This window comes from Stigmatopora argus, chromosome 4, assembly GCF_051989625.1.
Source record: "Stigmatopora argus isolate UIUO_Sarg chromosome 4, RoL_Sarg_1.0, whole genome shotgun sequence".
Classification (NCBI taxonomy): Eukaryota; Metazoa; Chordata; class Actinopteri; order Syngnathiformes; family Syngnathidae; genus Stigmatopora; species Stigmatopora argus.
The window spans coordinates 11,146,587-11,158,969 of record NC_135390.1 but is presented as its reverse complement, the minus strand read 5'-3'; the positions used below and the strand labels follow the sequence as shown (position 1 = coordinate 11,158,969).

The 12,383-nt window shown below is 37.5% G+C and overlaps 1 protein-coding gene and 1 long non-coding RNA gene across 7 annotated transcripts in view; both read left to right on the top strand.

Annotated features, from left to right (window-relative positions):
* Positions 1 to 8,802, top strand: part of LOC144072701 (RNA-binding motif, single-stranded-interacting protein 3-like) — a 59,408-nt gene extending 50,606 nt beyond the window's left edge. The window contains exons 9-14 of the mRNA XM_077597917.1: positions 96 to 192; positions 2,199 to 2,249; positions 5,619 to 5,735; positions 6,658 to 6,744; positions 6,935 to 7,059; positions 8,392 to 8,802. Of these exons, the coding sequence (XP_077454043.1) occupies positions 96 to 192; positions 2,199 to 2,249; positions 5,619 to 5,735; positions 6,658 to 6,744; positions 6,935 to 7,059; positions 8,392 to 8,395 (481 nt within the window). The 3' untranslated portion in view covers positions 8,396 to 8,802. The remainder of the gene's footprint in view (positions 1 to 95; positions 193 to 2,198; positions 2,250 to 5,618; positions 5,736 to 6,657; positions 6,745 to 6,934; positions 7,060 to 8,391) is intronic.
* Positions 7,083 to 12,362, top strand: LOC144072706 (uncharacterized). 6 transcript variants are annotated; one of them, XR_013299909.1, is made up of 7 exons: positions 7,083 to 8,741; positions 10,838 to 11,035; positions 11,605 to 11,683; positions 11,789 to 11,821; positions 11,939 to 12,035; positions 12,121 to 12,140; positions 12,227 to 12,362. It is a non-coding gene; the product is annotated as an uncharacterized LOC144072706 (long non-coding RNA). The 6 variants fall into 6 exon arrangements; XR_013299906.1 differs by having other exon boundaries at positions 7,084 to 8,741; positions 12,283 to 12,362; XR_013299907.1 differs by having other exon boundaries at positions 7,084 to 8,741; positions 12,121 to 12,144; positions 12,299 to 12,362.
* The last annotated feature ends 21 nt before the right edge of the window (positions 12,363 to 12,383 follow it).

The following is a 12,383-nucleotide window of genomic DNA, read 5'->3' as shown; positions in this document are numbered from 1 at the left end:
TGCAATTCAGGCTACAGTACATCTCGATTTTCTGAAACATCCTCAATTTAAGGTCGCAATTCTGAAGCTGTCATTTCTTTTGTTTGCCTCTGCAGGTTCTATTCATCACCCTACAGCATCTCCACCAATAGGATGATTGCTCAGACGTCAATCACACCCTTCATTGCTGCCTCTCCTGTTTCCACATATCAGGTTGGTGTAGCCTCTTTGGAATTTATTGACCAAAAAAACCTTTTTGACATCGAGTGAAATGGTCAGGATGTAACTTGAATGAAGAAAAAAAAGCATACAGATTAAAGTGTAATACTTAGGTATTCTTGAATAATACCGTTTTGGAGTGTTATTGGGGGTCACTTTAGGATATACTGTAGCCTTTTCTGTGCCCACTGCAAACCCTGTCAAGGGTTTTGACCTTGCTGTCGGATTCATATTCACAGTCAGCCTGCCTGATCACTTTTATTTTAAGGTATTTGCCAAAAATCATTCATGGGATTCATAGTGCATCGTTTCAAATTGGTGCCTCTCCTTTTACTGGTTTGGATCTTGACTATAGCCTCGACACCAGTACATTCCAGTGCCATAGCAAACCCTGGTAAATTGAATTGTTGTGCTAGGAAAGCCATCAGGTTTAAGAACTGAAAAGTAAAAAGGCATATGACTTTGAACTTCCTTTATGACACAGCTGATATGAGGACCAAAAGAGGACACATTATCTTTACTAATCTCAAAGGATGCATTGTCAAATACTGGAGTGGCAGTAAAGACTGTTGACAGACCGCTTAAAGCAGTTATGGGTTTCCTTATGAGTACTCGATAACACGCAGGGGGCTCTCCAGCAGTTGATCCAAAGTTCCCATCTTTTTCACCTGCTGTTGGTCTTTTAACTGTGTCAGATTGCATGATGTAATTTTAACTAGGTAGTTTGCTTATCTTTTCTTCTGACTGTCAGCCACACACTGAGCAAAGCAGCCCAACATTATCATTTCAAATGATCTCTCGATGTACTAAGTGATTCAATAAAATGGAATGTGAGAGGAAACCGGAGTACCCGGAGGAAACCCATGGAGGGCCACAGAGAACATGCAAACTCCACAAAGGTGGACTGACATGGATTTGAACCCAGGACCCCAGAACTGTGAGGCCGATGCACTAACCACTTATCCGCCGGGCTTCCTGAAATGATTAGATTCTATAGTTTTACATCGTAATAAAATGTGTTTTTTATGTGATTTTTTTTCTTTATCTACAAAAAAACTGTCCAAATTCATGAATGACATCAAGTACATTAACCGAAAATGTGTTTAATAAGGCACTAAGGAAATTAAATGCAAAAGCTGGCACTATTACTTTAACACACTTGCTATAGTCCAGGAAGTTGGATACTAAATGAATACAAAAGCGGATCAAGCTAGTCACATGAGCTTTTGAGAGTGTAGTTGCTGTACTATAGGTAAATTCTTTGTTTCAAACAATCCAGCATAGGCTGTTTAACCAATAAGGTTTTAGCGGAAACTACAAGCACCTGACTGCAAGCTGCTGATGACACTTGTATGAATACAGATTGATGAAAAGGTGTCATCTTGATGGGTTTTAACCAATTCCTGCACCCATAGCGGCCCTTTGCCCACTCCTGGTCTTTGTCCTTATATAACAACGTATGATTTCTTCAGGGAGTTATTATTCTTAATGTAATATGTGACCAGTAGACAGCAGTAAAAGATGAAAGTGGTGATTTGAGTCAAATACTGTCTTTGATGATGAAACCTGGAGTGTGAAACAGTAATTATTAGACTATATTGCTCTCTGTGGTATCTCTTTCCTTTTGTAATTACAGCATAGTGTTGTGGACCCTTTGTTGCAGCTGTATTATTCTTCAAGCCATGTACTACAGGGACTAGAGCACTGGCTGCAATGTTCCCATAGAAGCACGGGTTAATGATTCATTTTCTGTCTTCTTCTTCTTTGGTCATTTTCTCTACATTTGCTGGCCCTCCATTTGTCCTTTAAGTTTTTCTTTCCATCTATCTCTCGGCACAACGAACATCTTTATAATCTTCTCATTTGTGTCATCTTGCCCTTCTCCTGTGTTTTAATTACTTTTTCATCACCCATGGCCTCAGATTGAGTGTTTTAGATAATTTTATTTGGCCTGTCATTTGTGTGCATCACACTTAATTTCATTCTTCTCTGCTTTATAGGTTCAGAGTACATCCTGGATGCCACATCAACCTTATGTTATGCAACCAACAGTAAGTTTGACTAGTCATTTTCTTCATTCTTTAAGATAGCATTAATTTATTCTCTTTGGGAAGTTTCTTTGACCACTTATGCACATGTCCATTGTGCATTTGTCTATAGTAAACTACTATATTTTGTACCAAGTAAATAATTTTCAAAATACAATACATATCACATGACAATTTCTTGATTATTTTATGGTAGCTCTTTTGTCTGCTCATTTTGACAGTCTGACAAAGGCACTAAAGTAAAAGTCAGATGTGTCTGGCTGAATCAGCAAACGTCTGATCTTCTCTGAGCTGGAAGAGCTCAAAGACATTAGCCTGTGATTTAAAAGAAAGTTCTACCCCCTACTGGTAGAAATTTATTCACAGGCCTCTACGTCAACCTTAAAGCGAAAGAGAATGTTTTGGATCATGTGCATCCCAGCAAAAAGATTTTTTTTTTTAAATTTGGGAAGTGTCAATATACACACATATATATACATACATACATATATACATATATACATATAGTATGTATACATATATATACACACAGGAAAGGGGGGGCTGATTACAGACCATAAATCAATTGAGCAACTACTACAAAAACAAGTCTGGTCTAGTTCCCCTGCCTGCACTGTCTTGAAATCTCTGTTATGCATTAAAAGCGTAAAGCCACCTCCAAGAGGGAGACTCAAAGAGCCTGCATCTTAATTCTGGCCCTCTGCTACTGTTTCTTTCCCTGTCTAGCAATAGTTAATAGCTCATAATAACAAGACTATATTCTATTCCAAAGGATAAAAATGTGAGAAATTGCATAGGAATAATACATTTCATTTTAAACAGCAGAGTGTATTAAGATGTGTTTATCAGCCTTTCCCTCCTACTTGAACTCATTATGTGTACTGCTTAATTAATCACATCATTTTTCTGTTCATAATTAATCATGCATCCTTACTAGAATTTAGTGCATTGCTTAACCATCCATTAAGAGAGAAATGTGAAATGGAGAAGGCAATGATAAGACATCCAAATAAACTAAATGTTAATGAGGAAGGAATCACAATGCATGCATGAGTGGCATGAACATATGTTGGCATATTTAAGGTACCCTAACTAACCTTTTCATGCCACTTTATAGTATTTTGTAAAAAAAAATATTACAAATGGGAAGAACAATGTGCAAGTGGCTTGTGAAGAACAAATCATGAAAAGGTTGCATAAAATGTTAAGCAGGAGCTACAGTAACTGTACATATTGTATTTTTCCCCCCTTGTCTTGACTAAACTTTTAATTTTGAGGGGGAGGGAGTATAGTTTAGGATAAGGATGATGTCTTTACAGAATCACACTCCTAAATATCACTTCTCTCAAAAATTTACTAAGACTGAAGCTCATATTTACACACTTTATTAAGCTAATGTCCACAGTACACATTGCAGGAGACCTAAGACTTTTAGCAATTAATCATTTCGGACAACATTTATTGATATTTACACTTTAAGATGCATTCTTTTTTCACGATAACCTACTGTGCGATCACGTCACGCTAACGAGCCAAAAAGTGTGAGGGAGGATGAGACACCTCAAAATGAAGGAAAGTGTTGTTGTGCTAGTTAAAAAGAGTATTATCATGGCCGCCAAGCCTCTGCTGCGTTTGACAAAACTAATGTGCAATAAATTGTTAGAAGATCGGGTGATGCTTGTGTGAGTATGCAGATGTGCTTCCTCCTCACTTGTGATGTTGGTGTTGATAAAAGCCTGCTATGTTCTCCCAATGAGCGAGGACAGCTGTCACAATATTGCTACTTATTGCTGGATACAGTCCTAACAGTTTGTGTGAACTCATGGCAAAAAGCTTCATGTTAATTGAACTTTCATTACTTCTCGGTTAGTATGTGAAATGTATTGCTTCAGTGAAGCAACTAAATATTACACCTGCCATCCTACAAATCACTTGGATATTTAAATAGTACTAAATTCATACGGTAACGTGTGCATCAAAATCTGTGCTTCATTGGATCTAATATCCTAAAATGACAATTCCATTCTTTGGTCCTATTAGTCCCTTTATAGGAGGATGGGGTCTCTTGACCTGATTTCAAAAAGTTTACCCCAATGATAAAAAATGGTAGCATACCTCTTGCATTGTCTCTACTTTAAATTCTGTTTTGAGGAAGTGAAAGGGCTTTCAAACACTCTGGAACAGTTTTCCTATTTCAGTTCCACATGAATATGAGCTGTAAAGTCACAGCTGTACCAATCAACTCTATTGTTTATAAGATGCTAATGGGACACAAATGCAATAGCAATGACACACCACTAATACGGCAATGATATCATTTCTTGTGTTGACTATTCTTGAACCAAGATCAGTTCCCTAGTAGGCGGCGTGTCCAGAAATTCTTAAATTAAATGGATACCTACTTTGTAAAAAAAAAAAAATCTATCTTCCTATCTAAAATAAGAAGTAGGTTAGTGTGGTTTGGGATATTTTACTGAGTATGGTCTTGATCTAAACATATGTATCTAGTTATCAATGTATTCATCAGTCAGGGTGGGCAAGAAGCCAAAATCTCTTCTGATTCTTAATTTATAAAACCAAGACGACTGGCTGGTTTCTGTTACAGTATGAATTTAACCTATTATACAAATTAAGGTCCTTGTATTATGGCATGGGAAGATTGGTGGTGTTTTCTGGTCTGAAATCTTCTTCTAGATCAGGGGTGTCAAACTCATTTTTTGTTGCGGGCCACGTTGTAGTTTCGATTTCATCCAGAGGGCCAGTATGTCTTCCAACTAGGCTGCCAAAATAAATTGATTAATAAATTGACAGCTTTTTCAATCGTGCTGATCGATAGATCGGTTTTGGACATTCAAATTTGTACAAATCCTCTGTAATTATTGATTTAAAATGAGCAAACACAGGAAAGATTCTCTATACATCTATAATCTTCATTTGAATTTGATCATAAAACAGAAAGTTGGCACTCATGATTTATTTTCTCGGGCCGCACAAAATGAGGCGGCGGGCCAGATTTGGCCCCCGGGCTGCCACTTTGACACCTGTGTTCTAGATCAATGCACAGTAATTACTGCAGTCATACAGTTATAATGTAGTATATATTATTGGTGCATAAGCATCAGTTTGCTCATTTCTCATTTGTAGTTTGCAAATGTAAACGAAATGTTTCAATCATTTTGCCCATCTTTCTAATTGATTATTCTCCATTTTCCCTTTTTTCTTAGTTTGACAGACTATTTTTATGCACAATTGCATTTATTTACAATACAAACATGGATTTGGCAAAATGGAGATAATGACGTCGCTTTAGTCTCCAACTAAATATGTCTCTGTATAATTCTATTTTGTCTGTGTTCTTCCCCGGTGCCTCAGGGTGCTGTAATTGCGCCGTCTGCATCCATAGAGCCCAGCTTGTCTCTTCACCCCTCTGGCGTCATGGCTCCTCTCACTCAGCAAATGAACCACCTGTCCTTGGCAACAACCGGCACTGTGAGTCTCCTTGACTTTCCCTCACCTGTATGATGACTCTGCATGTGTCTGGTATTAAACATTCTATTTGCATAAAATAAAAAATAACAACTACTGCATACACAAACATAGTACATTTTGTATTCGGGAACAAATAAAGTTAGCTCATGATGGGTTCATTAGATCGGGGATGGCCAAGAACAAACTGCTGAAAACTATTGTTTTTTCTGTTCCACATTAGCGTACTATATTAAACTGGTGCAACTTGAAGAGGCCTTCCTAAAACAGTGGACTGACAAAAAAAATTGCAATTTACAAGTGAATTCTGGAAATTGTATCTTTTGAAATTGATCACGCTGTGCCATATTATACAAGTACCTGACCTATTTGGTCTTCATCCACACTCAATATTATTATGAGCATAGAGCACTCAGAAAAGTCGTCTTAAGGTTGCCATTTCCAAATGTGCCAAGTTAAGCATATCTTGAGGTTGCCATTTCATGGTTCCAAATGTGCCAAATTAAGCATACATTTTATAAATAAAGCAACCTTTACAAATCTATATAATAATAATCTGTAGTTTATTACAATACTTTTGTCACATGCCCTGTTCCTGCCTTTGCCACCTTTTTCCTGTGACCTCCACATCCCCACTGCTGTTTGCCATCTATCTACCCAGCAAGCACTTTTCTCGGCTTGCTCGCTGACAAGAGCCATCCTCCTTGCCTTGTTCTCAACTTTTTTTTTAATGCCACGTTAAAGATTATAAATATTTCAAGAAGTGTGCATGCATTGGGAATGCCTATAGGTGAACCTAACAAGACCACCCACCATGGGATCAGTGACATGATTTTCTGATTCATAAATGTGACATATTCCTATCCTGTATGCTTTATCTCATGAATTATAAAATATGTGTGTCTTTGACCCTCTTTGGTTGCAGTACATGCCTTCTGCAGCAGCTGCTCCTATGCAAGGAACCTACATTCCCCAGTACACTGCAGTGCCTGCTTCTGCCATCACAGTGGAAGTAAGCACACAGACTGTGATCGACTTAAAAGATTTCTTGGAGCGGTTTCATAATGTAGAATGCAGGCCACTGTTGCTCTTGCCGACATTTCCTACTTCAAAATACGTGTGTTGTTTTAGGAAATGCTCAGTTTGTGCTGCCTATGAAATGAAGGTGTATCAATATTTGCATTGGTCTCTTTTGTGTTCAGGGTGTGGTTACGGACTCATCGGCACAGACTATTGCCCCTTCTTTGCAGGACAACAGTGGGCAGCAACCTTTATCAGTGGAGAACACAGGGGAACATGGCACTGCCTACTCTTACCAGCAGACAAAGTATGTGGAGACATCTCTTTCTATTTTGACTTCGCTGAAGTAAACATCCAGGAAGCTCACAACCATCCATTTACATGCGAAACCCAGGCAGTAACATTACCAATGTTGCAAATTCTGGTGGTGTTTATAAATGGTAACCGTTTATTAATCTTATCAGGATGAATTGACAATATAAGAGTGGTCTTATACAAAATGTTACATTTTATCAGAATCACTTACAGTTTAGTACTGCGCAGTGGTAAAGTGGTTAGCGCGGCAGCCTCACAGTACTAAGATCAAGGGTTCTATTCCTGGCTCTATGCCTGTTTGAGTTTAGGGGTACTTTGTTTTGTTTCCATTTAGAGCTGCAATGTTAAATCATGGACAGCTGAGTAGTCCTTTCACATGTATAAGCTACCTGATTACTCTAGTAGCTTAATGGTACTCATGTAATCTACGTGAATACTGCATCCTTGATTGGATTGCATTTGGATTCCTTTACTCATCATTAAATCCATCTCACCCTACTTTCAATTGAGACATAAGTTTAATCTTTGTAATTTAATGAGCAGTAAAATGCCAGAATTGCAACGAATCACTGTCAAGGTTGCGCCAATTTCTGTTGAGGTGAACACAGTTAATCACTGTAAACAGGATCATCAGATTAATCAAAATAATAGCAGTGGAATTGTCCATGGCTGACAGTGGCCAATTCCTTTCATGTAATAGTTTGAGCACAGGGATTTTTGCAAACAATACAGGAAAATTACAAGCATGCTTCCAAAAATTGTGTCGTGAAATGTACGGAAAATGTAGAATACATACATTTTATAAATGTTCGAGTCAAATGCGTGTATAGTATTGCCCATAAGTGTGCTTGCCACACAAATTCCTGTAAACTAATTTGGAAACTTTTCCCAGAAGAGTGGAATGATTCCATTTCCTCTTCTTTTCAGTTCCTGTAAGTGTCACAGGAAATGTAGACCTGTACACCTCTGAAAGGCAGCACCGGACGGACCCTAAGCTTTCAGTTGTCCCGTTACTGTGTGTAAGAGTGTTTGACAGTAGCATTTGAGGATAACTATCAGCATATCTTTGTAATTCCTGCTGCTAACTCATGGCCAATTTAAACACACTCTGTTGTGATAGGATCAACCGCCAGCCCCGAGGCGGTACTATCGTGTGAAGGCACATTACCCAATTCTCTGTGTGTACGAGCGTCTGGTTTGTTGTGTCTACTTGAAACTCATGATTTAAATGCACTTATCGAAATGCTGCTGTGTGCAGGCAGACAGATTAAACAATGATTGAAGTATTTCCACTTTCCTTTTTGTTGACTTGTCTTTACCCCAGATAACCAACTGATTGCTGAATTGGCTTGTGAAGGACTGTACTGAGAGAGCGCCAACCAAACAGGGACACACTGAGGTCACATGGACAAAGTCACAGACAGTGAATTCTTCTGCTGTGCTGACACATGAAATAAAACCTTTTTTGCCATCTTTTTTTTTATAGCTGTTTGAACCAAGAAAATGACATGAGGCGATATTTTCGGAACTTAAAGACAATGACAACAATGATCACTGAGTTGATCATTTCTCCCAGTAAGACTGGACTTTGCCTCCAAAGGAATATAAAAAAAAAATGGAAAGACTTAATTGTCAAGCAACATGCTGTACAGGAACGAAAAACATTTGAATGTGGTAGGTTTTCAGATTTTTCTATTAAAAAGAAAAAAACGATTCTAATAAAAACTACACAAGATTGTCTTGCTTTGATATTCAGCGAAATTGAAAATAAAAAGTGCACCCCATGCCACATTTTGGAGACATAAGACCAAAATGTTTTCCACCATGAATCGGATCTGTGACTTATACAACTAAAATCTGGACGTAAAATACATCATCAGCTGAAATAATGTGGTTGCAGAATTGTGCACATCCCCTTAGGACAGGGAATGTCACTGCATTCCTTGTGGGATCATTGCACACCTGCCATACCATTTTAAGTGCCTATGATTAATCCCTAATAAAGTCTGTCCTGGTAGGCATCTTCTTTTTCTTATAGTAGTATTATATTTACCATTGTTTTTTGTTGTTGTTGTTGTTGTTGTTTGTTTGTTTTGTCCATTGTTGTTTTTGTTTGTTTTTCCGTGAGGGCGCTTACTGAAGTTTAAGAGCTGAAGTGTAAAAAGCTTTGTTTGCAGCAAACTAACCCAATTCTGTCCCCTAAAGAACCTCATTTCTATTGTTAAGTTGGACAACCACATTATTTCAATTGTGTACCTTCTCAAAACTGATTTCTTTTTTTTTTAATTAGTTTTTAAAAAGTTATAGGTAACACTAATTAGTGAGGGGGGTAATTATTTCAATTTCTCATACCCCAGAAACCTCGTACAGGGTGTGAAAACATTTTATATCCAGTGTACTGTGCATCAGTTAAATCCTTTTCATCGTTTCAGTCGTTTTCTAGGGTCTTTGTTTTCATGTCTTTCTTGCCTTCATTTTCTTTAAATTATTGAAATCCATTATCCTTGTGCTGAACCTATTGAAAAACTCTCTAAGTGGGTTTAGAGCTTTGTGAGATTTCACAAAGATTATACTGTATAGGACTTGTATTTGTTTGAAGATGATTCTAAATTGGCTGGTGCAACTGAGGTGAAATTAACATGGGGAAAGGTTTAATTAATTGCAGTTTATTGAAGACTACTTTTGTCTACTTTCTTTTTTTTGGTTTAAATTTTACATTGTTTTATCTTCTCTACATGTCACACAGGGAAAAAAAATAACAGAAAGAACTTTTCTGACTTTGTTAAAAAAAAAGCTGAAATTATTTAGAGAAAAAGCAATAGTTGTAGTAAAATGCTGTTTTTCAGTGATGAACCTGCAGCCTGCAAGTGGCATATTTTATACCAAAGATGAAGAAAACAGCTAAGAACATCTCTTCATTTTGGTGCTTTTCCCTTATTCATTGATCACTGGATCAAAGTGTGTATGCCATGGGCGATCATTATGTCCAATGGTTTCTATTAAGACTAATTTGCATCCAACTGTTTTTTTTTTAACCAACTGGTTGATAATAAAAAGATTTTCATTAATCAGGAGGTTTCAGTCCAGGGGAATTAAAATGTTTGATTTTCCAAGTGGTTTGAGTAGTATGTATATAGTAAGGCTTTTTTCTTTAAAAAATCGACATAGTATAGTAAGGCTAAGAAAGTTGGAGAATAAATCTGACTTCTGATTCTTCTCCTAGTTATTGCTGTGTTCCAGTGGCAAAAATATTGGTTCAGAACTTGAGGTGGGAATCAGGAGTGAGTTCAATTCCACTCTTTGCAATTCACAAATTGTTTATTGAGGTAATGAAAAGGATAAATATAACTTCCAATCACTTCATTTCAGAAGTCACTGTGGTCCAGTGGCGAAGACAATGGGTCAGAACTTCAGGTGGACTCAAGTTCAAATCAGGAATGAGTTCAATTTCTCTCTTTGCAATTCTCAATTTTTTTCCTAAAAAACGACATAGTATAGTAAGGTTTTTTTCCTAAAAAACGACAAAGTGTATATAGTAAGGCTTTTTTTCTTCAAAAAAAACGACATAGTATATAGTAAGGCTTTTTAATTTGTAAAAAATGACCATGTATAGTAAGGCTTTTTAATTTGTAAAAAATGACCATGTATAGTAAGGCTTTTTTCTTTAAAAAATGACCATGTATAGTAAGGCTTTTTATTTTTTTAAAATGACCATGCAAAGTAAGGCTTTTTATATATAAAAAAAAAAAAACGAACACACTCTTTTACAGCATCAAGACTACAAAAATGGCGACTATAGTACGTCATCTTCCAAACATGGTCATTGAGTCGGGAGGACAAATCACCTCCTATGGGCGTGGTTACGCCCATTGGTGACGCAAGTGCTTAAATTATGCACCTGCGCAGCATCTCGCCCTTTAGCGCAGCCATTTCCATGCAGTCGGTCGAACGACTAGCACCCAAACGAGGTAAGCCCTAGACTAGAGCAATTTACTGGCCTATGTGCATTTTTAACACCCTACCGGGAGATTTTTTTAGGAATCAATTGAGCCAAAACGCCAACAAATCTGTTAGTTTATTGCCAGGTCGAACACACCGTCGACATTTGAAGTATGGCCTCCTTGGCATGTCACTAGCTAGCTTAGCATTAGCGTCACGACATTTGACTTCAAAAGTATTTTGTCCGTATTCTCTCCATTATTGAGTCGTGGGGGAAGACTTCATTTTATCAAACAAAGCCGAGATATCAACGGTCAGTTTGCCAGGTGAAGGTGTGTTGAATGTAATGATAGTTTTCACTGCGATTGCTAAACGCCCTTTTCCAATTTGTAATTCTGTTTTAAACAAAAATCATTGATACCAAAATGGTTAAGCCGACTTTCTCCTAGTTTTTAAACATCAGTCTGTATATTGAATCGCTTTGTCTGGAAAGGGGAAATTAGCACCGAGCACTCACTAACTTATTTTCATTCTTTATCTTGATCATTTACTTTAAGATTTCTCTTTCCTGTAATAATTGTTTGCACTTCCCAAATAGCTTGGTTAAATCAAGATGAAGCTGTTCCCGTGTGTCCAGAACCATGCACACCCTTGAGGGGAGAGGAGACTGGGCCAAGGTATCAAGGTAATACTAATGACCAAAAAAACCCACCTAAACACATCTGTTGAATCTCCAGTCTCTGTATATGATAACTTTTGCTCTATTTTTTTGCATGCACCAGGTCCATGGTGATGTCCAGACCCTGTAGGACCAGGTGATCTTCCCAGGTTGCCCACTTGAAGATGATGCATCGTCTCTGAACTCTGCTCTGAGGTTAATACCGTATTTTCACGCCGCAGTGTCAGTAACGAGTGCTATTTCTGTATTTTAGACACACAAAGCACGCACTATTTCGTCAGATGCATATGGATTAAGATCGAAATGCGATAGCGCTGGCTACTGGAAGCAGCTTATTTCCGGGTTATATTGTAATGTATCCAAGTCAAAACATTCCAATCTCACATTATTTTATTGACTAGAGTTGATATTTACTAACTCCCTCTTATTTTACAGGTGATGTCCCGATCCCTAAGGTGAGGAGGATTTCTTTTTTTTTTTCAATCAGAAATTTCAATAAAAGAGATTTGAGTGTCATTTGTCTTTGTTAAAACACTTGGAGAAAAAAGACCCAAGACCCTCAATGGTCTTTATTCTAAATGTTGCTTTTGTCTACAGGTGGAGAACACCAGCTACACCAATCAATGTGATCCTAAGTGTGCAAATGTATTTCTTTGAATAAAAATTCTAAAATGTCATGTTGCTTGCATTCCTTTGCT